Source organism: Salvelinus namaycush, chromosome 26, assembly GCF_016432855.1.
Source record: "Salvelinus namaycush isolate Seneca chromosome 26, SaNama_1.0, whole genome shotgun sequence".
NCBI lineage: Eukaryota > Metazoa > Chordata > Actinopteri > Salmoniformes > Salmonidae > Salvelinus > Salvelinus namaycush.
In genome coordinates this window covers 39,080,767-39,108,527 of record NC_052332.1, presented here as the reverse complement: position 1 = coordinate 39,108,527, position 27,761 = coordinate 39,080,767, and the positions used below count along the sequence as shown (strand labels likewise).

General features: G+C 47.0%; 1 protein-coding gene across 1 annotated transcript in view; it reads right to left on the bottom strand.

Moving 5' to 3' along the window:
- Positions 1-27,243, bottom strand: part of supt20 (SPT20 homolog, SAGA complex component) — a gene marked incomplete at its 5' end in the record, with an annotated part of 34,520 nt that extends 7,277 nt beyond the window's left edge. The window contains 19 exon segments of the mRNA XM_038965403.1: positions 5,899-5,978; positions 7,684-7,777; positions 9,512-9,622; positions 10,144-10,199; positions 13,100-13,203; positions 14,468-14,786; positions 16,381-16,587; positions 16,766-16,874; positions 18,033-18,147; positions 19,099-19,131; positions 19,511-19,588; positions 19,590-19,678; positions 19,994-20,065; positions 20,412-20,468; positions 22,796-22,952; positions 23,790-23,929; positions 24,141-24,194; positions 26,163-26,279; positions 27,079-27,243. Of these exon segments, the coding sequence (XP_038821331.1) occupies positions 5,899-5,978; positions 7,684-7,777; positions 9,512-9,622; positions 10,144-10,199; positions 13,100-13,203; positions 14,468-14,786; positions 16,381-16,587; positions 16,766-16,874; positions 18,033-18,147; positions 19,099-19,131; positions 19,511-19,588; positions 19,590-19,678; positions 19,994-20,065; positions 20,412-20,468; positions 22,796-22,952; positions 23,790-23,929; positions 24,141-24,194; positions 26,163-26,279; positions 27,079-27,243 (2,157 nt within the window).
- Positions 27,244-27,761: the final 518 nt, after the last annotated feature.

Below are 27,761 nucleotides of genomic sequence, written 5' to 3'. Positions count from 1 at the left end.
GGCAGGCAAAAACCCAAACAGGAAGTGGGAATTCTGAGGCTGGTCGATTTTCAACTCATCGCCTATTGAAATCCCAGTGGGATATGGATCCGTTTGCACTTCCTACGCCTTCCACTAGATGTCAACAGTCTGTAGAACGTTGAATGAAGCTTCTACTGTGATGTTGAACCGGATGGGAGCTGTTTGAGTCAGTGGTCTGGCAGAGTGCCATTTCCTGGTCACGCGCATTCCAAATGATATCGACTTGCGTTCCATTATTTCTACAGACACAAAGGAATTCTCCGGTTGGAACGTTATTGAATATTTAGGATAACAACATCCGATAGATTGATTCTATAGTTAGTTTGACAATATAACTTTTTGAAGTTTTCGTCCGACGTTTGCCTGGACCTGCGCGAGCGTTTGGACATGTGTACTAAACGCGCTAACAAAAGTAGCTACTTGGACATAAATAATGGACATTATCGAACAAAACAACAATTTATTGTGGAACTAGGATTCCTGGGAGTGCATTCTGATGAAGATCATCAAAGGTAAGGGAATATTTATCATGCAATTTCGTATTTCTGTTGACTGACTCCAACATGGCGGAGAAATGTTGTTTATATCTGAGCGCCGTCTCAGATTATTGCATGGTGTGCTTTTTCCGTAACGTTTAAAAAAAAATCTGACACAGCGGTTGCATTACGAACAAGTGTATCTTTAATTCTATGTAAAACATGTATCTTTCATCAAAGTTTATGATGAGTATTTCTGTTATTTGATGTGGCTCTGCAATTTCGCCAGATATTTTGGAGGCATTTCTGAACATGGCGCCAATATAAACTGAGATTTTTGGATATAAATATGCACATTATTGTGTAACATGATGTCCTATGACTGTCATCTGATGAAGATCATCAAAGGTTAGTGATTCATTTTATGTCTATTTCTGCTTTTTGTGACTCCTATCTTTGGCTGGGAAAATGGCTGTGTGTTTTTTGGACTTGGCAGTGATCTAACATAATCATATGTTGTGTTTTCGCTGTAAAGCATTTTTTAAATCGGACACGATGGGTAGTTACATATTGTAACGTGTGTAATGTGTGAAAGTTACATATTTCTAAAAAATATTTTAGAATTTCCCGCGCTGCCTTTTCAGCGGAATGTTGTCGAGGGGTTCCGCTAGCGGAACGTGTGTCCTAGAAAGGTTAACTCGGATCTCTTACATTTTATTTATTTTATTTCACCTTTATTTAACCAGGTAGGCCAGTTGAGAACAAGTTCTCATTTACAACTGCAACCTGGCCAAGATAAAGCAAAGCAGTGCGACAAAAACAACAACACAGAGTTACACATGAAATAAACAAACGAACAGTCAATAACACAATAGAAAAATCTATGCACAGTGTGTGCAAATGTATAACATTAAGGAGGTAAGGCTATATATAGGCCATAGAGGCGAAATAATTACAATTTAGCAATTGACACTGGAGTGAGATGTGCAGATGATGACGTGCAAGTGGTGATACTGGAGTGCAAAAGAGCAAGAAGATAAGTAACAATATGGCGATGAGGTAGTTGGGTGTGCTATTTACAGACTAGCTGTGTACAGGTACAGCAGGTAAAGCTGCTCTGACATCTGATGCTTAAAGTTAGAGAGGGAGATTAGTCTCCAGCTTCAGTGATTTTTGCAATTTGTTCCAGTCACTGGCAGCAGAGAACTGGAAGGAAACGCAGCCAAAGGTGGTGTAGGCTTTGGGGATGACCAGTGAGATATACCTGCTGGAGTGCGTGCTACGGGTGGGTGTTGTTATCGTGACCAGTGAGCTGAGATAAGGCGGAGTTTTACCTAGCATAGACTTATAGATGACCTGGAGCTAGTGGGTCTGGCGACGAATATGTAGCGAGGGCCAGCCGACTAGAGCGTACAGGTCGCAGTGGTGGGTAATTTTTGGGGCTTTGGTGACAAAACAGATGGCTCTGTGATAGACTGTATCCAGTTTGCTGAGTAGAGTGTTGGAGGCTATTTTGTAAATGACATCGCCGAAGTCAAGGATCGGTACCTGCGTACATGGGCAGATAATTGCGTCGTTGGTACCCAAAATGCGTGCATGTTGGCAGGTCTGCACCCCCTTTGCCCTCACAACAGCCTCAATTCATCGGGTCATGGACTATAAAACACTTTAATCTGTGGTCCTCTGTTACACAGTTGGTAGATAGTGGGTTTCGACAAGGTGTCGAAAGCGTTCCACAGGGATGCTGGCTAATGTTGACTCCAATGCTTCCCACAGTTGTGTCAAGTTGGCTGGATGTCCTTTGGGTGGTGGACCATTCTCGATACACACGGGAAACTGCTGAGTGTGAAAAACCCAACAACATTGCAGTTCTTGACACAAACCGGTGCGCATGGCACCTACTACCATACCCTGTTTAAAGGCACTTCAATATTTTGTCTTGCCCATTCACCCTCTGAATGGCACACATACACAATCCATGTCTCAATTGTCTCAAGGCTTAAAAATCCTTCTTTAACCAGGTCTCCTCCCCTTCATCTACACTGATTGAAGTGGGATTTAACAAGTGACATCAATAAGGGGTCATATCTTTCACCTGGATTCACCTTGTCAGTCTATGTCATGGAAAGATATGTATAATATAGCTATACACAGTCTGTATGTATAGATATGTATACTGTAGATACACAGTCTGTATGTATAGATATGTATACTGTAGATACACAGTCTGTATGTATAGATACGTATACTGTAGATACACAGTCTGTATGTATAGATATGTATACTGTAGATACACAGTCTGTATGTATAGATACGTATACTGTAGATACACAGTCTGTATGTATAGATATGTATAATATAGCTATACACAGTCTGTATGTATAGATATGTATACTGTAGATACACAGTCTGTATGTATAGATATGTATACTGTAGATACACAGTCTGTATGTATAGATATGTATAATATAGCTATACACAGTCTGTATGTATAGATACGTATACTGTAGATACACAGTCTGTATGTATAGATATGTATACTCTAGATACAGTCTGTATGTATAGATATGTATACTGTAGATACACAGTCTGTATGTATAGATATGTATACTCTAGATACAGTCTGTATGTATAGATATGTATACTGTAGATACACAGTCTGTATGTATAGATACGTATACTGTAGATACACAGTCTGTATGTACAGATACGTATACTGTAGATACACAGTCTGTATGTATAGATATGTATACTGTAGATATACAGTCTGTATGTATAGATATGTATACTGTAGATATACAGTCTGTATGTATAGATATGTATACTCTAGATACAGTCTGTATGTATAGATACGTATACTGTAGATACACAGTCTGTATGTATAGATACGTATACTGTAGATACACAGTCTGTATGTATAGATACGTATACTGTAGATACACAGTCTGTATGTATAGATACGTATACTGTAGATACACAGTCTGTATGTATAGATATGTATACTCTAGATACAGTCTGTATGTATAGATATGTATACTCTAGATACAGTCTGTATGTATAGATATGTATACTGTAGATACACAGTCTGTATGTATAGATACGTATACTGTAGATACACAGCCTGTATGTATAGATACGTATAATATAGATATGTGTAATGTTTACATAGGGCTTTACTCATCTCATATGTATATACTGTATTCTAATTTACTGTATTTTAGTCATTGCTACTCTGACATTGCTCGTCCTAATATTTATATATTTCCTAATTCTATTCTTTTACTTTTAGATTTGTGTGTCTTGTTGTGTATTGTTAGATACTACTGCACTGTTAGGGCTGGGAACACAAGCATTTTGCTACACCTGCAATAACATCTGCTAAATATGTGTATGTGACCAATAAAACCTGATACGTATAATATAGATAAACAGTCTGTATGTATATAGGTGTATAATTATAGAAATACAGTATGTATGTACAGTTGGACAGTCGGAAGTTTACATACACCTTAGCCAAATACATTTAAATTCAGTTTTTCACAATTCCTGACATTTAATCCAATTAGAAATTCCCTGTCTTAGGTCAGTTAGGATCACCACTTTATTTTAAGAATGTGAAATGTAAGAATAATAGCAGAGAGACTGATTTATTTCAGCTTTTATTTATTTCATCACATTCCAAGTGGGTCAGACGTTTACATACACTCAATTAGTATTTGGTAGTATTGCCTTTAAATTGTTTAACTTGGGTCAAATGTTTTGGGTAGCCTTCCACAAGCTTCCCACAATAAGTTGGGTGGGTTTTGGCCCATTCCTCCTGACAGAGCTGGTGTAACTGAGTCAGGTTTGTAGACCTCCTTGCTCGCACACGCCTTTTCAGTTCTGCCCACAAATTTTCTACAGGATTGAGGTCAGGGCTTTGATGGCCACTCCAATACCTTGACTTTGTTGTTCTTAAGCCAATTTGCCACAACTTTGGAAATATGCTTGGGGTCATTGTCCATTTGGAAGACACATTTGCGACCAAGCTTTAACTTCCTGACTGATGTCTTGAGATGTTGCTTCAATATATCCATAATTTTCCTTCCTCATGATGCAATCTATTTTGTGAATTGCACTGGTCCCTCCTGCAGCAAAGCACCCCCAAAACATGATGCTGCCACCCCTGTGCTTCACGGCTGGGATGGTGTTCTTCAGCTTGCAAGCCTCCCCCTTTATCCTCCAAACATAATGATGGTCATTATGGCCAAACAGTCCTATTTTTGTTTCATCAGACCAGAAGACATTTCTCCAAAAAGTACGATCTTTGTCCCCATGTGCAGTTGCAAACCGTAGTCTGGCTTTTTTATGGTGGTTTTGGAGCAGTGGCTTCTTCCTTGCTGAGCGGCCTTTCAGGTTATGTCGATATAGGACTCGTTTTACTGTGGATATAGATACTTTTGTACCTGTTTCCTCCAGCATCTTCACAAGGTCCTTTGCTGATGTTCTGGGATTGATTTGCACTTTTCGCACCAAAGTACATTCATCTCTAGGAGACAGAACGCGTCTCCTTCCTGAGTGGTATGACGGCTGCGTGGTCCCATGGTATTTATACTTGCGTGCTATTGTTTGTACAGATGAACGTGGTACCTTCAGGCATTTGGAAATTGCTCCCAATGATGAACCAGACTTGTGGAGGTCTACAATGTTTTTCTGAGGTCTTGGCTGATTTCTTTTGATTTTCCCATGATGTCGAGCAAAGAGGCACTGAGTTTGAAGGTAGGCCTTGAAATACATCCACAGGTACACCTCCAATTGACTCAAATGATGTCAATTAGCCGATCAGAAGCTTCTAAAGCCATGACATCATTTTCTGGAATTTTCCAAGCTGTTTAAAGGCACAGTCAACTTAGTGTATGTAAACTTCTGACCCACTGGAATTGTGATACAGTGAATTATAAGTGAAATAATCTGTCTGTAAACAATTTTGGGGAAAATTACTTGTGTCATGCACAAAGTAGATGTCCTAACCGACTTGCCAAAACTATAGTTTGTTAACAAGAAATGTGTGGAGTGGTTGAAAAATGAGGTTAAATGACTCCAACCTAAGTGTATGTAAACTTCCGACTTCAACTGTATATAGGTGTATAATTATAGATATATAATTATAGATATACAGTCTGTATGTATCGATATGTATAATATAGATGTATAGATATGTATAATATAAATATAGTATGTATGTATAGATATGTATATAGGTGTATAATATAGATATACAGTCTAGTTATAGATATACAGTCTGTATATAGGTGTATAATATATACAGTCTGTGTATAGATATGTATAATATAGATATACAGTATATTTATAGATATACAGTCTGTATGTATATAGGTGTATATTAGAGTGTGTGCATTACTTGTATCTGCGGCTGCTGAAGCCTTGGAGAGGGCAGGGGGGGACCAGAGCCATCCAGACCACAGCCTAACTGGGACAGCACTACAGTACAGTATGGAGGGAGGAGAGGAGGGAGGGAGGAGGGAGGAGAGGGAGGATGGAAAGAGGAGAGGAAGAGAGGAGGGAGGATGGAAAGAGGGAGGAGAGGAGGGGGGATAGAGGAAAGGAGGGAGGAAAGGAGGGATGATGGAAAGAGGGAGGGAGGGAGGAGTGAGGAAGAGAGGATAGAAAGAGGGATGGAGGAGAGGAGGGAGGGAGGAGGAGAGGAAGAAGGAGGATGGAAATAGGGAGGGAGAGGAGGGAGGAGAGGAGAGGAAGGAGGGAGGGAGGGAGGAGAGGAGGGAGGATGGAAAGAGGGAGGGAGGAGAGGAGAGGAGGGAGAAGAGAGAAGAGAAGAGGAGGAAGGCAGGAGAGACAGAACGATGCAGTTAGGGATGGCAGGGGAGGACATGGCAGGGAGAGAGGGATGAAGCCAGGTCAGGGGGTAGCAAAGGAAAACAGGGGGATATAGGTAGAGGATCAGTTGGTGAGGGAGGAGAGGAGGATAGACGACAAAGCGGGGGAGGACAGAAGGAAGGGTGGAGAAGGAGGAAGGACGAAAGACGGAGGGAAAAAAGAAGGGTGGGGTGGGAGGAAACAACAGAAACAAAAAAAAGGAGAGAATGTAGCAGAGAAGTGGGGGAAGTGTAGTTTGACCTTTGACTTATTACATCAGTTTGACCTTTGACAGGTTACTTTATAAACACACTACAGAACAGAGCAGAACAGAGTGACTGGTCGGATGTTTTTCTACTGTAGTAAATGGATTATCAGGTTTTGATTTACACTGATACACTACATGAACAAAAGTATGTGGACTGCTCGTGGAACATCTCATTCCAAAATCATGGGCATTAATATGGAGTTGGTACCCCCCCTTTTGCTGCTATAACAGCCTCCACTCTTCTGAGAAGGCGTTTCACTAGATGTTGGAAGATTTCTGCGGGGACTTGCGGCCATTCAGCCACAAGAGCATTAGTGAGGTCGGGCACTGATGTTTGGCGATTAGGCCTGGCTCACAATCGGCATTCCAATGCATCCCAATGGTGTTCCATGGGGTTGAGGTCAGGGCTCTGTGGAGGCCTGTCAGGTTCTTCCACACCGATCTCGACAAACCATTTATGTATGGACCGTGCTTTGTGCACGGGGGCATTGTCATGCTGAAACAGGAAAGGGCCTTCCCAAAACTGTTGCCACAAAGTTGGAGGAACAGAATTGTCTAGAATGTCATTGTATGCTCTGGAGATAAGATTGTGTGAGAGAGAGAGAGAGCAAGAGAGAGCGACAGAGAGAGAGAGCGAGCGACAGAGAGAGAAAGACAGAGAGAGAGAGCGACAGAGAGAGAAAGAGAAAGAGCGACAGAGAGAGCGAGCGACAGAGAGAGAGAGAGCGAGCGAGCGACAGAGAGAGAGCGAGCGACAGAGAGAGAGCGAGAGGGAGAGCGAGAGCGAGAGGGAGAGCGAGAGGGAGAGCGACAGAGAGAGAGAGAGAGAGAGAGAGAGAGAGACAGAGAGAGAGAGAGACAGAGAGAGAGCGAGCGACAGAGAGAGCGCGACAGGAAGAGAGAGAGCGACAGGAAAAGAGAGAGCGACAGGAAGAGAGAGAGCGACAGGAAGAGAGAGAGCGACAGGAAGAGAGAGAGCGACAGAGACAGAAAGAACGACAGAGAGAAACAGAAACAGAGTGTGTATTAGAGTGTGTGTCCTACCTGCTGTCTGTGGGGACATGAAGCCTCCTACTCCAGTCAGGTTGATGACAGCAGTCTGTTGAGCACCAATACCCTGGTCTGACCCCTGATCACCCTAAAACCAGGGCAGAGGTTAGAGGTCATCACCACAGAGACAACTCTTTGTTGCTGAGAGCTTAATATCATTACTTACACTACCGGTCAAAAGTTTTTAGAACACCTACTCATTCAAGGGTTTTTCTTCATTTTTACTATATTGTAGAATAATAGTGAAGACATCAAAACTATGAAATAACACATATGGAATCATGTCGTAACCAAAAAAAAAAAGTGTTAAACAAATCAAAATATATTTTATATTTGAGATTCTTCAAAGTAGCCACCCTTTGCCTTGATGACAGCTTTGCACAATCTTGGCATTCTCTCAACCAGCTTCATGAGGTAGTCACCTGGAATGCATTTCAATTAACAGGCGTGCCTTGTTAAAAGTTAATTTGTGGAATTTCTTTCCTTCTTAATGCATTTGAGCCAATCAGTTGTGTTGTGACAAGGTAGGGGTGGTATACAGAAGATAGCCCTATTTGGTAAAAAACCAAGTCCATATTATGGCACGAACAGCTCAAATAAGCAAAGAGAAACGAAACTCCATCATTACTTTAAGACATGAAGGTCAGTCAATACGGAACATTTCAAGAACTTTGAAAGTTTCTTCAAGTGCAGTCGCAAAAACCATCAAGCACTATGATGAAACTGTCTCTCATGAGGACCGCCACAGGAAAGGAAGACCCAGAGTTACCTCTGCTGCAGAGGATAAGTTCATTAGAGTTACCTGCACCTCAGAATACAGCCCAAATAAATGCTTCACGGAGTTCAAGTAACAGACACATCTCAACATCAACTGTTCAGAGGAGACTGCGTGAATCAGGCCTTCATGGTCGAATTGCTGCAAAGAAACCACTACTAAAGGACACCAAAATGAAGAAGAGACTTGCTTGGGCCAAGAAACACGAGCAATGGACATTAGACCGGTGGAAATCTGTTTTTTGGTCTGATGAGTCCAAATTAGAGATTTTTGGTTCCAACTGCCGTGTCTTTGTGAGACGCAAAGTAGGTGAACGGATGATCTCCGCATGTGTGGTTCCCACTGTGAAGCATGGAGGAGGAGGTGTGATGGTGCTCTGCTGGTGACACTGTCTGTGATTTATTTAGAATTCAAGGCACACAACCAGCATGGCTACCACAGCATTCTGCAGCGATACACCATCCCATCTGGTATGGGCTTAGTGGGACTATCATTTGTTTTCAACAGGACAATGGCCCAACAAACCTCCAGGCTGTGTAAGGGCTATTTGACCAAGAAGGAGAGTGATGGAGTGCTGCATCAGATGACCTGGCCTCCACAATCACCCGACCTCAACCCAATTTAGATGGTTTGGGATGAGTCGGACCGCAGAGTGAAGGAAAAGCAGCCAACAAGTGCTCAGCATATGTGGGAACTCCTTCAAGACTGTTGGAAAAGCATTCCAGGTGAAGCTGGTTGAGAGAATGTCAATAGTGTGCAAAGCTGTCATCAAGGCAAAGGGTGGCTATTTGAAGAATCTCAAATATATTTTGATTTGTTTGACACTTTTTAGGTTTCTACATGATTCCATATGTGTTATTTCACCGTTTTTCACTATTATTCTACAATGAACAAAATAGTAAAAAAATAAAGAAAAACCCTGGAATGAGAAGGTCCTCTAAAACTTTTGACCGGTAGTGTATATGTGCTGTGAACAATAGCCTGGGTGACGAGGTTACTGTGGGCTGGACGTAGCAGACTGACTGAGGAAGAAGGTGTGTGTCGTACCATGTCTCCTTGCTGCTGTGGGCTGGACGTAGCAGACTGACTCTGTTGAGGAGAGAACTGGGAGAGCTGCTGCTGCTGTAAAGAGTTAAAGATCAGAGGACCTGTTGGGATCTGGAGGGAGAGGAGAGAGATGGGGGAGAAGAGGGAGGGATGGGGAGGAGGGAGGGAGGGGGAGGAGAGAGATGGGGGAGGAGGAGGGAGGGAGGGGGAGGAGAGAGAGGAGGAGAGAGAGAGAGAGGAGGATATATGGGGGAGGGGGGAGGGGAGAGAGAGGGACAAAAGAAGAGATGGATGAAGGGAAGGAGAGACAGAAGGTTAGATCTAAAGTTTGGGATTCAGCCCATTGTCCCAGTGTGAAGAGGAGGGGAGGCGGAGGGACAGAGAGAGAGGAAGGGAGGCGGAGGGAGAGAGAGAGAGAGAGAGAGAGAGGAGGGGAGGCGGAGAGAGAGAGAGAGAGAGAGAGAGAGGAGAGAGAGGAGGGGAGGCGGAGGGAGAGAGAGAGAGGAGGGGAGGCGGAGGGAGAGAGAGAGAGGAGGGGAGGCGGAGGGAGAGAGAGAGAGGAGGGGAGGCGGAGGGAGAGAGAGAGAGGAGGGGAGGCGGAGGGAGAGAGAGAGAGGAGGAGGTAGTGGTACCTGTAGCAGGTTGAGGGGTCTAAGGCCTGGACTACTGTTCAAACCAAACGGACTCCCTGGGGAACACAAACACACACGATGAGACAGCTGGCAGTGTGTATTATCCAGTCTCTGTGGTAGGCAGTGTGTATTATCCAGTCTCTGTGGTAGGCAGTGTGTATTATCCAGTCTCTGTGGTAGGCAGTGTGTATTATCCAGTCTCTGTGGTAGGCAGTGTGTATTATCCAGTCTCTGTGGTAGGCAGTGTGTATTATCCAGTCTCTGTGGTAGGCAGTGTGTATTATCCAGTCTCTGTGGTAGGCAGTGTGTATTATCCAGTCTCTGTGGTAGGCAGTGTGTATTATCCAGTCTCTGTGGTAGGCAGTGTGTATTATCCAGTCTCTGTGGTAGGCAGTGTGTATTATCCAGTCTCTGTGGTAGGCAGTGTGTATTATCCAGTCTCTGTGGTAGGCAGTGTGTATTATCCAGTCTCTGTGGTAGGCAGTGTGTATTATCCAGTCTCTGTGGTAGGCAGTGTGTATTATCCAGTCTCTGTGGTAGGCAGTGTGTATTAACCAGTCTCTGTGGTAGGCAGTGTGTATTAACCAGTCTCTGTGGTAGGCAGTGTGTATTATCCAGTCTCTGTGGTAGGCAGTGTGTATTATCCAGTCTCTGTGGTAGGCAGTGTGTATTATCCAGTCTCTGTGGTAGGCAGTGTGTATTATCCAGTCTCTGTGGTAGGCAGTGTGTATTATCCAGTCTCTGTGGTAGGCAGTGTGTATTATCCAGTCTCTGTGGTAGGCAGTGTGTATTATCCAGTCTCTGTGGTAGGCAGTGTGTATTATCCAGTCTCTGTGGTAGGCAGTGTGTATTATCCAGTCTCTGTGGTAGGCAGTGTGTATTATCCAGTCTCTGTGGTAGGCAGTGTGTATTATCCAGTCTCTGTGGTAGGCAGTGTGTATTATCCAGTCTCTGTGGTAGGCAGTGTGTATTATCCAGTCTCTGTGGTAGGCAGTGTGTATTATCCAGTCTCTGTGGTAGGCAGTGTGTATTATCCAGTCTCTGTGGTAGGCAGTGTGTATTATCCAGTCTCTGTGGTAGGCAGTGTGTATTATCCAGTCTCTGTGGTAGGCAGTGTGTATTATCCAGTCTCTGTGGTAGGCAGTGTGTATTATCCAGTCTCTGTGGTAGGCAGTGTGTATTATCCAGTCTCTGTGGTAGGCAGTGTGTATTATCCAGTCTCTGTGGTAGGCAGTGTGTATTATCCAGTCTCTGTGGTAGGCAGTGTGTATTATCCAGTCTCTGTGGTAGGCAGTGTGTATTGTATCCAGTCTCTGTGGTAGGCAGTGTGTATTGTATCCAGTCTCTGTGGTAGGCAGTGTGTATTATCCAGTCTCTGTGGTAGGCAGTGTGTATTATCCAGTCTCTGTGGTAGGCAGTGTGTATTATCCAGTCTCTGTGGTAGGCAGTGTGTATTATCCAGTCTCTGTGGTAGGCAGTGTGTATTATCCAGTCTCTGTGGTAGGCAGTGTGTATTAACCAGTCTCTGTGGTAGGCAGTGTGTATTATCCAGTCTCTGTGGTAGGCAGTGTGTATTATCCAGTCTCTGTGGTAGGCAGTGTGTATTATCCAGTCTCTGTGGTAGGCAGTGTGTATTATCCAGTCTCTGTGGTAGGCAGTGTGTATTATCCAGTCTCTGTGGTAGGCAGTGTGTATTATCCAGTCTCTGTGGTAGGCAGTGTGTATTAACCAGTCTCTGTGGTAGGCAGTGTGTATTATCCAGTCTCTGTGGTAGGCAGTGTGTATTATCCAGTCTCTGTGGTAGGCAGTGTGTATTAACCAGTCTCTGTGGTAGGCAGTGTGTATTATCCAGTCTCTGTGGTAGGCAGTGTGTATTATCCAGTCTCTGTGGTAGGCAGTGGGTATTATCCAGTCTCTGTGGTAGGCAGTGGGTATTATCCAGTCTCTGTGGTAGGCAGTGTGTATTATCCAGTCTCTGTGGTAGGCAGTGTGTATTATCCAGTCTCTGTGGTAGGCAGTGTGTATTATCCCGTCTCTGTGGTAGGCAGTGTGTATTATCCAGTCTCTGTGGTAGGCAGTGTGTATTATCCAGTCTCTGTGGTAGGCAGAGTGTATTATCCAGTCTCTGTGGTAGACAGTGTGTTGTATCCAGTCTCTGTGGTAGACAGTGTGTTGTATCCAGTCTCTGTGGTAGGCAGAGTGTATTATCCAGTCTCTGTGGTAGGCAGTGTGTATTAACCAGTCTCTGTGGTAGGCAGTGTGTATTATCCAGTCTCTGTGGTAGGCAGTGTGTATTATCCAGTCTCTGTGGTAGGCAGTGTGTATTATCCAGTCTCTGTGGTAGACAGTGTGTATTATCCAGTCTCTGTGGTAGGCAGTGTGTATTATCCAGTCTCTGTGGTAGGCAGAGTGTATTATCCAGTCTCTGTGGTAGGCAGTGTGTATTATCCAGTCTCTGTGGTAGACAGTGTGTTGTATCCAGTCTCTGTGGTAGGCAGTGTGTATTATCCAGTCTCTGTGGTAGGCAGTGTGTATTATCCAGTCTCTGTGGTAGGCAGAGTGTATTATCCAGTCTCTGTGGTAGGCAGTGTGTATTATCCAGTCTCTGTGGTAGGCAGTGTGTATTATCCAGTCTCTGTGGTAGGCAGTGTGTATTATCCAGTCTCTGTGGTAGGCAGAGTGTATTATCCAGTCTCTGTGGTAGGCAGTGTGTATTATCCAGTCTCTGTGGTAGGCAGTGTGTATTATCCAGTCTCTGTGGTAGGCAGTGTGTATTATCCAGTCTCTGTGGTAGGCAGTGTGTATTATCCAGTCTCTGTGGTAGGCAGTGGGTATTATCCAGTCTCTGTGGTAGGCAGTGTGTATTATCCAGTCTCTGTGGTAGGCAGTGTGTATTATCCAGTCTCTGTGGTAGGCAGTGTGTATTATCCAGTCTCAGAGTGTGTGTGTTTTATACCTGTTTGTGTGGCTGGTTGCATGGTGGGCATCAGTCCTCCTAGACCACTCAGGTTGAGACCAGGACCCAACATCTGACTAGAATTCATCAGAGTCTGGGGACTGCTGAGAGACATGGAAAGAGAAACAGAGAGATGAGACACGGAGAGAGAGAGAGAGAAACACAGAGAGAGAGAGACCGGGAGAGAGAGAGACCGGGAGAGAGAGTGCACACTGCCCACAAAATGAGGTGGAAACTGAGCTGCACTTCCTAACCTCCTGCCCAATGTACGACCATATTAGAGAGACATATTTCCCTCAGATTACACAGATCCACAAAGAATTTGAAAACAAATCCAATTTTGATAAACTCCCATATCTACTGGGAGAAATTCCACAGTGTGCCATCACAGCAGCAAGATTTGTGACCTGTTGCCACAAGAAAAGGGCAACCAGTGAAGAACAAACACCATTGTAAATACAACCCATATTTATGCTTATTTATTTTAACTTGTGTGCTTTAACCATTTGTACATTGTTACAACACTGTATATATATAATATAACATTTGTAATGTCTATTGTTTTGAAACTTCTGTATGTGTAATGTTTACTGTTAATTTGTATTGTTTATTTCACTTTTGTATAATATCTACCTCACTTGCTTTGGCAATGTTAACACATGTTTCCCATGCCAATAAAGCCCCTTGAATTGAATTGAATTGAATTGACAGGGAGAGAGAGAGAGAGAGACAGGGAGAGAGAGAGAGACAGAGAGAGACAGAGAGAGACAGAGAGAGACAGAGAGAGACAGAGAGAGACAGAGAGAGGGAGAGAGAGAGAGAGAGAGAGAGACAGAGAGAGAAAGAGAGAAAATCCAAAATAGGTCATGAGAAATGTTTTGGTTTAAAAGACCTTGAGGTGTATTCAATGATATTTCAGAGATGAAGAAGAGGCAGAGAAGAGAGGTTGCATTGTACCACCCTGCAGACCTATATGAGCAACGAGCAGGAAGAGAGAGGAGACCGATGGAGTACAGACTGCAAGTGACAGTCCTAGTGAGAGACAATGCTTTAAGTCTAGCGTCTCCAGTCAGAAGCTTTCCCAGATCCTCGTGCCTACAGAGAAGCAGAACCCTCAACAAAACGGATAGAGGAAGTCGATTGGTGCAGCGGTTTTCAAACCTCTTCCCAGAGATTCCCCCCCCCCAGACGTTTCACAATGTTGTTGTAGCCGTGAACTAGTTTACCTGATTCACCTCGTCAGACGCTTGACGATTAGTTGACGAATGGAATCAGGTTTCGCTAACTCCGGTTATAGATCAAATACATGGAAGAGTTGGGGATCCCCGAAGAGAGGTTTAAGAACCACTAGACTGTGTCAGTCCTTACCAGACAGATCCCACCACGTTGATGAAGTTGAGTCCAGCAGGGTTAGCCATGACCTGAGAGGAGGTGGTTCCCGTTGGGATGGAGGTTCCCATGGTGGGTAGAGGGATGGTCATGACGGGCAACGCCTGGGACAGGGACAGCTGCTGCTGGGGGGACAGGGACAGCTGCTGCTGGGGGTACGGAGCCAGGAGGGTCTGGGGCTCCAGAGGGGTGGGGGTGACAGAGGACGGGAGGGGACAGAGGGAGAGGAGGGAGTCGGGGGGGTGAGGGGTGGAACAGGGGGTGCTGGTGGGGGTGGAGGGTTTGGGGGTCCCTGATCCTGAGAGAGGAGGTCAGAGACAAGAGAGGGAGAGAAGAGAGAGTCAGGAAGAAGAGGCGGAGGGAAGAGGGGGTCAGGGAGAAAAGGGGGGGAAAAGAGAGAGTCAGGAAGAAGGGGTGAGAAGAGGGGGGTCAAGGAGAAGAGAGGGGGGTCAAGGAGAAGAGGGGGAGAGAAGAGGGGGGGTCAGGGAGGAGAGGGGGAGAGAAGAGGGGGGGTCAGGGAGGAGAGGGGGAGAGAAGAGGGGGGGTCAGGGAGGAGAGGGGGAGAGAAGAGGGGGGGTCAGGGAGGAGAGGGGGAGAGAAGAGGGGGGTCAAGGAGAAGAGAGGGGGGTCAAGGAGAAGAGGGGGAGAGAAGAGGGGGGGTCAGAGAGAAGAGAGGGGGGGTCAAGGAGAAGAGGGGGAGAGAAGAGGGGGAGAGAAGAGGGGGAGTCAGAGAGAAGAGGGGGAGAGAAGAGAGGGGGGTCAAGGAGAAGAGGGGGAGAGAAGAGGAGGAGAGAAGAGGGGGGGTCAGAGAGAAGAGGGGGAGAGAAGAGGGGGGGTCAGAGAGAAGAGGGGAGAGAAGAGGGGGGGTCAGAGAGAAGAGGGGGGTCAGAGAGAAGAGGGGGGTCAGAGAGAAGAGGGGGGTCAGAGAGAAGAGGGGGGTCAGAGAGAAGAGGGGGGTCAAGGAGAAGAGGGGGAGAGAAGAGGGGGGGTCAGAGAGAAGAGGGGGAGAGAAGAGGGGGGGTCAGAGAGAAGAGGGGGAGAGAAGAGGGGGGGTCAGAGAGAAGAGGGGGAGAGAAGAGGGGGGTCAAGGAGAAGAAAGGGGGGTCAGGGAGGAGAGGGGGAGAGAAGAGGGGGGTCAAGGAGAAGAGAGGGGGGTCAAGGAGAAGAAAGGGGGGTCAGGGAGGAGAGGGGGAGAGAAGAGGGGGGGTCAGAGAGAAGAAAGGGGGGTCAGGGAGGAGAGGGGGAGAGAAGAGGGGGGTCAAGGAGAAGAGAGGGGGGTCAAGGAGAAGAAAGGGGGGTCAGGGAGGAGAGGGGGAGAGAAGAGGGGGGGTCAGAGAGAAGAAAGGGGGGTCAGGGAGGAGAGGGGGAGAGAAGAGGGGGGTCAAGGAGAAGAGAGGGGGGTCAAGGAGAAGAGGGGGAGAGAAGAGGGGGGGTCAGAGAGAAGAGAGGGGGGTCAAGGAGAAGAGAGGGGGGTCAAGGAGAAGAAAGGGGGGTCAGGGAGGAGAGGGGGAGAGAAGAGGGGGGTCAAGGAGAAGAGAGGGGGGTCAAGGAGAAGAGGGGGAGAGAAGAGGGGGGGTCAGAGAGAAGAGAGGGGGGTCAAGGAGAAGAGGGGGAGAGAAGAGGGGGAGAGAAGAGGGGGAGAGAAGAGAGGGGGGTCAAGGAGAAGAGGGGGAGAGAAGAGGGGGGTCAAGGAGAAGAGGGGGAGAGAAGAGGGGGGTCAGAGAGAAGAGGGGGGTCAAGGAGAAGGCATTTGACAGACTGACTGACAGACTGACTGACAGACTGACTGACAGACTGACTGATAGACTGTTTGACAGACTGATTGACAGACAGACAGGACAGATAGACAGACAGGCAGACAGATAGGACAGACAGACAGGTCTGGTACTCACTCTGTGTTGTCCCCATGGGAGATAGGGCTACCGGGGACAACAACCCCACCTGCCCTAACTGACCCCCCAGCTGTAACCCCTGCCCCAGCTCCACAGAGTGCTTCCTACTCAGAGACTGGGGCTTGACTGAGCCAGGGCCTGTTCCTGGGGGGGGCGTAGGACACTTAAGGAGACCACTGGTAGCCTGGGCTGAACTATACAGGTTACCTGGAGAGAGAGATATGGAGAGAGCAGGAGGGGGGGGGTGGAGGAGGGGAGGGAGAGGTGAGAAAGAGGGGGGAGAATAGGAGTTAGCACCAATCAGATGTGCGATTGGGGAGTGAACAACAACATAGTGGAATGAGATGCAGCCCCAGACCTCCAGGCTGGTTAGAGAGAGGGTTACCCGTGGAGCTGCTGCCCGACGCGGAGGGTAGTTTGATAGGGGGAGGCCGGTGCTTCACCCCCTTCCCCAACACACCTGACGACTGAACCAGGGCTGATAGACCATCCGCCTGGGGACACACAACGGGGCATTAGGTGAATCAACAACATCAACCAGCTCCGTCCCTCTGCTGGGTGAGAGCCGGTTCTATAGTGTGTCATGACTCTCCTGTGAGGATCCAAAGGATCAGGTTACAGTGAATCAGGTTACAGTGAATCAGGTTACAGTGAATCAGGTTACAGTGAATCAGGTTACAGTGAATCAGGTTACAGTGAATCAGGTGACAGTGAATCAGCTCTACAGAGGCAGCAGACGATTCCTTCCGGGGGCCTAGTTTGAGTGATCGGAAAGTCTGTGTGCCTGCCTTATGATGAGTTTTACCGCCCAAAACTACAACATCAAACAATGGACACCGAGACAATATATTTCATCCTCCAAATGTTGGTAATGATGAGAGATGGAACGTGGAAGATGAATGTCTATTTTGTGATGTCATTAAAAGTTGCATGAAGACATTATAACGAAAACATTGAGTTTTCACACGGTGTATATCATGTTTACATACTTTACGTTGTGTGGAAAATATCCAGGATAAAGAGAATTGTTTTTTTTGTTGCGACGATAAGATTGTGATTTTACTTCTCTAAACGAGATCGTAGTAAATTGTGATACTTTGCCTCGTAACTAGCTTACGCCCCCCCAGGGAACCCAGAGAGCGTGTCAGCAAGACGTAAAACGCCCCCTTTCTACCCGAGGGTTTAAAGCATTTGAGTTAAGAATGGACATATCAGACTAGAAGGGCCACAAGCTGCAGCTGAGGTCTACGATTAGGTCACGACCCCGAAACGCCACACGAGGTTGAAGAAGACAAAGGAACCTCTTCACAATCAACGCTACGGTTGTATTAGTCCGCTAGGGACTTGTTATCATATTACATTTCTGACCAATAACCTATACCGTGTGTGTGTGTATCTTGTATTATCGTTTAGCTTGTTAGTAAATAAATAATCAAATACATTTGTGTGGTACGGAATGATTAGTAAGACTCGGGTTTGTGCAGATTTACGAAGTCAACGACGTTCAGAATGAGACTGATGTGAGGAAATGATTAATTTTAGTTGTGTGTACCTCCGTCTCTCTGCTGGGTGAGTTGGTTCTATAGTGTGTGTTGTGTGTACCTCCGTCTCTCTGCTGGGTGAGTTGGTTCTATAGTGTGTGTTGTGTGTACCTCAGTCTCTCTGCTGGGTGAGACCCGGTTCTGTCCCACGAATCCTGAGTTATGAGACATCTTCACCTGGCACTTCACGTCTGACTCATATACACCCTTATACTGGGACAGGAACCTAGAAACACACACACACACATCATGTCGGACTCATACACACCCCTATACAGGGACAGGAACCTCGGAAAAGCATCCTTTTTTGTCAACATCCTACAACCAGTCAACATCCTACAACACAGTCAATAACACAGTCAACACAGTCAACCGCCTACAACCAGTCAACACAGTCAACCGCCTACAACCAGTCAACAACAGTCAACACAGTCAACCGCCTACAACAGTCAACAGTCTACAACCAGTCAACAACAGTCAATAGAGTCAACCGCCTACAGCATAGTCAACAACACAGTCAACCGCCTACAACACAGTCAACCGCCTACAACACAGTCAACTGCCTACAACCAGTCAACAGTCTACAACAGTCAACACAGTCAACCGCCTACAACCAGTCAACACAGTCAACCGCCTACAACCAGTCAACAGTCTACAACCAGTCAACACAGTCAACCGCCTACAACCAGTCAACCGCCTACAACACAGTCAACAGTCTACAACCAGTCAACAGTCTACAACAGTCAACACAGTCAACCGCCTACAACCAGTCAACACAGTCAACAGCCTACAACACAGTCAACAGTCTACAACAGTCAACACAGTCAACCGCCTACAACACAGTCAACACAGTCAACCGCCTACAACCAGTCAACCACATGACTGGACAGATACCGATCCAATAACTTATTGAATAAGTGCTTATTGAAAGTTAAATGTGTTACCTTCTAGGTATTTTAACTGTCTGTAAATGCCTAATTGTTAAAATGTTTGTAATGTCTACCACTGTCTTTCAACGTAAAATGTAAAGTATTTTGTCTGTAATGTCTTTTTCGTTCTGTGTCTGACCCCAGTAAGACTAGCTTTTTCCATTGGGATCCTAATCAAATCAAACAGCCTACAACACAGAACACATGTTCAGAAAGGACAAGCACACAGTCACTGTTAGTCCACTTACCGATCGGCATCTATCTTTGAGCCTATTAGGAAACTGGTGGGAAAAAGACAAGAAAAAAAATCAAAGTCAAAATATTCTGTTTCTAGAATGTTACATAAAATTGTCCTCTGTCGCGTTGCACCCCCCCCAGCCCCCCCTCCCTTTCTTACGATGGGTGTAGGAGCTGAAGGTCGCTGCTGTCCCCCCCCCCCCCCTCCTTACGATGGGTGTAGGAGCTGAAGGTCGCTGCTGCCCCCCCCCCCCCCCCTTACGATGGGTGTAGGAGCTGAAGATCGCTGCTGCCCCCCCCCCCCCCTTACGATTGGTGTAGGAGCTGAAGATCGCTGCTGCCCCCCCCCCAGCCCCCCCTCCTTACGATGGGTGTAGGAGCTGAAGGTCGCTGCTTCCCCCCCCCCACCCCCCCCCTCCTTACGATGGGTGTAGGAGCTGAAGGTCGCTGCCGTCCTCCTCAGCTTTGGGTTGTTTGGTGCAGTAGATCTTTCCGTAGACCAGGGTCTCCCACCGACTGGAAGATGGACACTTTGGTCGTCTGGGTCTTACCCCCAACCTCACACTCAAACGTATAGTCATCTATCACTTCCTGTTACGGGGGAAGAGAACAGGTGTGACACAAGGAAGTTAAAAGAGACACTTTGGTCCTCTGGGACTTGTCCCCAAACTCACACTCAAACGTATAATCATCTATCACTTCCTGTTACGGGGTGCGATACCAGGAAGTGAGGAGAAACCTTGATCCTCTGGTACCATTTTTGATCAAAGCTGACAGGAAACAGATCTTCTGTGCTAAAAATGGAATTTGCAGCATCTTGTTGTGATCTTTGAGATGATGCCAGTGTTGAATTACTTAGATCTGTAACAGGGGGAAGATAAAGAGTGTGACACCAGGAAGTCTTACCTCTGCAGGCCAGACAGTGGGCTGAGATTCCTCCAGCTTCACAGACCTCTCCGCCACTGCATATTTCTGCACCTGGGAACACAGAGAAAGTCTGAGTACAAAGACTAAACTGTTCATATATAAGGGTTGGGATTCATTTCAATTGAAGTCAGTCAATTCAAGAAGTAAACTGAAATTCCAAATTCAATAATTGAAAAAGGGGGAATCTATTTTCAAATGACTTCTGAATAAACTGAAAAAGAAGAAGGTATTTTATGTCAAAAGTTTTTCCATTTGGGGATTTTAAATTCAAATCATTTCCTGAATTGACTGTGTTCAATTGGTATCGACCCCAACCCTGGTCCATATCTTAGAGTACCAGTCACTGACTGACAGACAGGTAGGGGTGTTTGACAAGGAGAGAGAGAGAGAGACTTACATCAATCTCCTTGGGGACAGTCAGCTGGCAGTTACTCTGCTTCCACATGTCCACACACTGTAAATGAGGGAGGGAGAAAGACAAGAGGAGAGAACAGCGGAGAGATCAGTCTGAACAAATGTCTGTTAGTGTGTCTATCTAGAGGTGGTCTATCTAGAGATGGTCTATCTAGAGGTGGTCTATCTAGAGGTGGTAGTGTGGTCTATCTAGAGGTGGTCTATCTAGAGGTGGTCTATCTAGAGGTGGTAGTGTGGTCTATCTAGAGGTGTTCTATCTAGAGGTGGTCTATCTAGAGGTGTTCTATCTAGAGGTGGTCTATCTAGAGGTGGTCTATCTAGAGGTGGTCTATCTAGAGGTGGTAGTGTGGTCTATCTAGAGGTGGTCTATCTAGAGGTGTTCTATCTAGAGGTGGGTGGTCTATCTAGAGGTGGTCTATCTAGAGGTGGTAGTGTGGTCTATCTAGAGGTGGTCTATCTAGAGATGGTCTATCTAGAGGTGGTCTATCTAGAGGTGGTAGTGTGGTTTATCTAGAGGTGGTCTATCTAGAGGTGGTAGTGTGGTCTATCTAGAGGTGGTCTATCTAGAGGTGGTCTATCTAGAAGTGGTCTATCTAGAGGTGGTCTATCTAGAGGTGGTCTATCAAGAGGTGGTAGTGTGGTCTATCTAGAGGTGGTCTATCTAGAGGTGGTCTATCTAGAGGTGGTCGTGTGGTCTATCTAGAGGTGGTCTATCTAGAGGTGGTCTATCTAGAGGTGGTCTATCTAGAGGTGTTCTATCTAGAGGTGGTCTATCTAGAGGTGGTAGTGTGGTTTATCTAGAGGTGTTCTATCTAGAGGTGGTCTATCTAGAGGTGGTCTATCTAGAGATGGTAGTGTGGTCTATCAAGAGGTGGTCTATCAAGAGGTGGTCTATCTAGAGGTGGTCTATCTAGAGGTGGTAGTGTGGTCTATCTAGAGGTGGTCTACGTAGAGGTGTTCTATCTAGAGGTGGTAGGGTGGTCTATCTAGAGGTGGTCTATCTAGAGGTGGTCTATCTAGAGGTGTTAGTGTGGTCTATCTAGAGGTGGTAGGGTGGTCTATCTAGAGTGGTCTATCTAGAGGTGGTCTATCTAGAGGTAGTCTATCTAGAGGTGGTCTATCTAGAGGTGGTCTATCTAGAGGTAGTCTATCTAGAGGTGGTAGTGTGGTCTATCAAGAGGTGGTCTATCAAGAGGTGGTCTATCTAGAGGTGGTCTATCTAGAGGTGGTAGTGTGGTCTATCTAGAGGTGGTCTACGTAGAGGTGTTCTATCTAGAGGTGGTAGTGTGGTCTATCAAGAGGTGGTCTATCAAGAGGTGGTAGTGTGGTCTATCTAGAGGTGGTCTACGTAGAGGTGTTCTATCTAGAGGTGGTAGTGTGGTCTATCAAGAGGTGGTCTATCAAGAGGTGGTAGTGTGGTCTATCTAGAGGTGGTCTACCAAGAGGTGGTCTATCTAGAGGTGGTCTATCTAGAGGTGGTCTATCTAGAGGTGGTCTATCTAGAGGTGGTCTATCTAGAGGTGGTCTATCTAGAGGTGGTAGTGTGGTCTATCTAGAGGTGGTCTATCTAGAGGTGGTCTACGTAGAGGTGTTCTATCTAGAGGTGGTAGGGTGGTCTACCTAGAGGTGGTCTATCTAGAGGTGGTCTATCTAGAGGTGTTCTATCTAGAGGTGGTAGTGTGGTCTATCTAGAGGTGGTCTATCTAGAGGTGGTCTACGTAGAGGTGTTCTATCTAGAGGTGGTAGGGTGGTCTACCTAGAGGTGGTCTATCTAGAGGTGGTCTATCTAGAGGTGGTCTATCTAGAGGTGGTAGTGTGGTCTATCTAGAGGTGGTCTATCTTGAGGTGGTCTATCTAGAGGTGGTCTATCTAGAGGTGGTCTATCTAGAGGTGGTCTATCTAGAGGTGGTCTATCTAGAGGTGGTCTATCTAGAGGTGGTCTATCTAGAGGTGGTAGTGTGGTCTATCTAGAGGTGGTCTATCTAGAGGTGGTCATGTGGTCTATCTAGAGGTGGTCTATCTTGAGGTGGTCTATCTAGAGGTGGTCTACCTAGAGGTGGTAGTGTGGTCTATCTAGAGGTGGTCTATCTAGAGGTGGTCTACCTAGAGGTGTTCTATCTAGAGGTGTTCTATCTAGAGGTGGTCTATCTAGAGGTGGTCTATCTAGAGGTGGTAGTGTGGTCTATCAAGAGGTGGTCTATCTAGAGGTGGTCTATCTAGAGGTGGTAGTGTGGTCTATCAAGAGGTGGTCTATCTAGAGGTGGTCTATCTAGAGGTGGTCTACCTAGAGGTGGTCTACCTAGAGGCGGTCTACCTAGAGGCGGTCTATCTAGAGGTGGCAGTGTACAGAGTGTAATGTGATCTCACGTTTCCGGCCTTGGAGATCTTCAGGTCTATCGAGGGGGCAGGCTTCCTCTCCTTCCTCCTCTGCAGGTAGTCATAGAGACGCAGCTGGGGGGGCATGGGCAGGTAGGACATCTCCTGCTGACGGTTCAACGCCGCCCGAGAGTGACGCTTAAAACAACTACGGAGAGAGGAGCAACAGGTCTCTGTGTGTCTCATAGCGTGTTTGTAGGTCTCTCTGTGTGTGTGTTTGCAGGTCTCTCTCTGTGTGTGTGTTTGCAGGTCTCTCTCTGTGTGTGTGTTTGCAGGTCTCTCTCTGTGTGTGTGTTTGCAGGTCTCTCTCTGTGTGTGTGTTTGCAGGTCTCTCTCTGTGTGTGTGTTTGCAGGTCTCTCTCTGTGTGTGTGTTTGCAGGTCTCTCTCTGTGTGTGTGTTTGCAGGTCTCTCTCTGTGTGTGTGTTTGCAGGTCTCTCTCTGTGTGTGTGTTTGCAGGTCTCTCTCTGTGTGTGTGTTTGCAGGTCTCTCTCTGTGTGTGTGTTTGCAGGTCTCTCTCTGTGTGTGTGTTTGCAGGTCTCTCTCTGTGTGTGTGTTTGCAGGTCTCTCTCTGTGTGTGTGTTTGCAGGTCTCTCTCTGTGTGTGTGTTTGCAGGTCTCTCTCTCTGTGTGTGTTTGCAGGTCTCTCTCTCTGTGTGTGTTTGCAGGTCTCTCTCTGTCTGTGTGTTTGCAGGTCTCTCTCTGTGTGTGTGTTTGCAGGTCTCTCTCTGTGTGTGTGTTTGCAGGTCTCTCTCTGTGTGTGTGTTTGCAGGTCTCTCTCTGTGTGTGTGTTTGCAGGTCTCTCTCTCTGTGTGTGTTTGCAGGTCTCTCTCTCTGTGTGTGTTTGCAGGTCTCTCTCTCTGTGTGTGTTTGCAGGTCTCTCGCTGTCTGTGTGTTTGCAGGTCTCTCTGTGTGTGTGTGTGTGTGTGTGTGTGTGTGTGTTTGCAGGTCTCTCTCTGTCTCTCTCTCTGTGTGTCTCTCTGTGTACCGTTTCATAGAGTGGGTGTTCATCTTCTGCTTGTTATAGAGCAGGTGATTGGCTGTACAGGTGACAGAGATAGATGGGTCCAGACACAGAGGATCAGCTGTGGCCAGCAGTAACTGGCTCTCCAACTGCAACTTATCATCCTGGAGGGGAGAGAGGAGATGGGGGAGAGAGGAGAGGGGGAGAGAGGAGAGGAGATGGGGGAGAGAGGAGAGGAGATGGGGGAGAGAGGAGAGGAGATGGGGGAGAGAGGAGAGGCAGGAGGTGATAAGGGAAGATGAAAGGAGGAGAGGAAAGATAACAGTATTACCATCTTGTTGGTGTGTTCAGGTTTGTATGACCTTGGCAACTCACCTGAGTCCATTTGTGGTGGTCACTGGTCATGGCATGGACGTCACAGATCAGTGTCTGGGGAGGTCAAAGGTCAGAATATAGTATCAACATTCCAAGGTGTAAGGCTCGATCATTCTGATTTACATATCACCACCGCCACCACCACTTGTGTCCACTCTAACATACAAACCAACGGTCACCCCTCATGGTTCTCACCTGCATGGTGTCTGTTCTACCTCTTCTATCTCTATGGTTGTAGAAGGCAGTGCTAGTTCCTACCTGCATGGTGTCTGTTCTACCTCTATGGTTGTAGAAGGCAGTGCTAGTTCCTACCTGCATGGTGTCTGTTCTACCTCTTCTATCTCTATGGTTGTAGAAGGCAGTGCTAGTTCCTACCTGCATGGTGTCTGTTCTACCTCTTCTACCTCTATGGTTGTAGAAGGCAGTGCTAGTTCCTACCTGCATGGTGTCTGTTCTACCTCTTCTACCTCTATGGCTGTAGAACGCAGTGCTAGTTCCTACCTGCATGGTGTCTGTTCTACAACCATAGAGATAGAAGAGGTAGAACAGATGCCATGCAGGTAGGAACTAGCACTGCCTTCTACAACCATAGAGATAGAAGAGGTAGAAGGCAGTGCTAGTTCCTACCTGCATGGCATCTGTTCTACCTCTTCTACCTCTATGGCTGTAGAACGCAGTGCTAGTTCCTACCTGCATGGTGTCTGTTCTACCTCTTCTATCTCTATGGTTGTAGAAGGCAGTGCTAGTTCCTACCTGCATGGTGTCTGTTCTACCTCTTCTATCTCTATGGTTGTAGAAGGCAGTGCTAGTTCCTACCTGCATGGTGTCTGTTCTACCTCTATGGTTGTAGAAGGCAGTGCTAGTTCCTACCTGCATGGTGTCTGTTCTACCTCTATGGTTGTAGAAGGCAGTGCTAGTTCCTACCTGCATGGTGTCTGTTCTACCTCTATGGTTGTAGAATGCAGTGCTAGTTCCTACCTGCATGGTGTCTGTTCTACCTCTATGGTTGTAGAAGGCAGTGCTAGTTCCTACCTGCATGGTGTCTGTTCTACCTCTATGGTTGTAGAAGGCAGTGCTAGTTCCTACCTGCATGGTGTCTGTTCTACCTCTATGGTTGTAGAATGCAGTGCTAGTTCCTACCTGTATGGCGTCTGTTCTACCACTTCTATCTCTATGGTTGTAGAAGGCAGTGCTAGTTCCTACCTGCATGGTGTCTGTTCTATCTCTTCTATCTCTATGGTTGTAGAACGCAGTGCTAGTTCCTACCTGCATGGTGTCTGTTCTACCTCTTCTATCTCTATGGTTGTAGAATGCAGTGCTAGTTCCTACCTGCATGGCGTCTGTTCTACCTCTTCTATCTCTATGGTTGTAGAAGGCAGTGCTAGTTCCTACCTGCATGGCGTCTGTTCTACCTCTTCTACCTCTATGGCTGTAGAACGCAGTGCTAGTTCCTACCTGCATGGTGTCTGTTCTATCTCTTCTATCTCTATGGTTGTAGAAGGCAGTGCTAGTTCCTACCTGCATGGTGTCTGTTCTACCTCTTCTATCTCTATGGTTGTAGAAGGCAGTGCTAGTTCCTACCTGCATGGTGTCTGTTCTATCTCTTCTATCTCTATGGTTGTAGAAGGCAGTGCTAGTTCCTACCTGCATGGTGTCTGTTCTACCTCTTCTATCTCTATGGTTGTAGAAGGCAGTGCTAGTTCCTACCTGCATGGTGTCTGTTCTACCTCTTCTATCTCTATGGTTGTAGAAGGCAGTGCTAGTTCCTACCTGCATGGTGTCTGTTCTACCTCTTCTATCTCTATGGTTGTAGAAGGCAGTGCTAGTTCCTACCTGCATGGTGTCTGTTCTACAACCATAGAGATAGAAGAGGTAGAACAGACACCATGCAGGTAGGAACTAGCACTGCCTTCTACAACCATAGAGATAGAAGAGGTAGAAGGCAGTGCTAGTTCCTACCTGCATGGTGTCTGTTCTACCTCTTCTATCTCTATGGTTGTAGAAGGCAGTGCTAGTTCCTACCTGCATGGTGGGCCGTAGCAGGACGTGTCTGCTCTGGAAGGAGGGCATCTTAGTGTTGCCAGACTGTCTGTAGTCTCGGACCTCAGCTACCACACAGCCACAGTGGAAGATGTTCACCTGGACAAGGAGACAGAGAGGAGACGAGGAATCAGAGAGGGAAGGAGAGGGGGGGGACAAGGAGAGAGGGGGGGGACAAGGAGACAGAGAGGAGACGAGGAGAGAGGGGGGACAAGGAGAGAGGGGGGGGACAAGGAGAGAGGGGGGGGACAAGGAGACAAGGAGACAGAGGGGGGACAAGGAGACAGAGAGGGGACAAGGAGGCAGAGAGGGGACAAGGAGACAAGGAGACAGAGGGGGGACAAGGAGACAGAGAGGGAACAAGGGGACAGAGAGGGAACAAGGAGACAGAGAGGGAACAAGGGGACAGAGAGTTAGAGGGAACACACACCTGGGACTTCTCTAACAGATCCACCAGGAGGAACACACACCTGGGACTTCTCTAACAGATCCACCAGGAGGAACACACACCTGGGACTTCTCTAACAGATACACCAGGAGGAACATACACCTGGGACTTCTCTAAGAGATCCACCAGGAGGAACATACACCTGGGACTTCTCTAAGAGATCCACCAGGAGGAACACACACCTGGGACTTCTCTAAGAGATCCATCAGGAGGAACACACACCTGGGACTTCTCTAAGAGATCCATCAGGAGGAACACACACCTGGGACGTCTCTAAGAGATCCACACACCTGGGACTTCTCTAACAGATCCACCAGGATGAACACACACCTGGGACTTCTCTAACAGATCCACGAGGATGAACACACACCTGGGACTTCTCTAACAGATCCACCAGGATGAACACACACCTGGGACTTCTCTAACAGATCCACAAGGATGGACACACACCTGGGACTTCTCTAACAGATCCACCAGGATAGGAGGAAGCTCCTCAGCATCCAGGTACTCCAACAGCTGGCCTTCCTCATACGGCAGACGGATCGTCTCAGAGTCTACAGAGAGAGATGGGGAGAGAGAGAGATGGGAGAGAGAGAGATGGGAGAGAGATGGGGAGAGAGAGAGATGGGAGAGAGATGGGGAGAGAGAGAGATGGGGAGAGAGATGGGGAGAGAAAGAGAGATGGGGAGAGGAGAGGAGATGGAGGAGAGAGAGATGGGAGAGAGATGGGGAGAAGAGAGATGGAGAGGAGAGAGATGGGGAGAGAGAGAGATGGGGGAGAAGAGAGAGTGGGGAGAGAGAGAGGATGGGGAGAGAAGAGAGATGGGGAGAGAGAGATGAGAGAGGGGAGAAGAGAGAGGAGAATGGGGAGAGAGAGAGAGAATGGGGAGAAGAGAGATGGGAGAGAGGGAGAGAGGGATGGGGAGAGAAGAGAGAGGATGGGGAGGAGAGAGGATGGGGAGAGGAGAGAAGATGGGAGAGAGAGAAGATGGGGAGAGAGAGATGGGGGAAAGAGGAGAAGGGGAGAGGAGAGAGATGGGGAGAGAGAGAGATGGGGAGAGAGAGAGGATGGGGAGAGAGAGAGATGGGGAAGAGAGAGAGATGGGGGGAGAGGAGAGATGGGGATAGGGGGG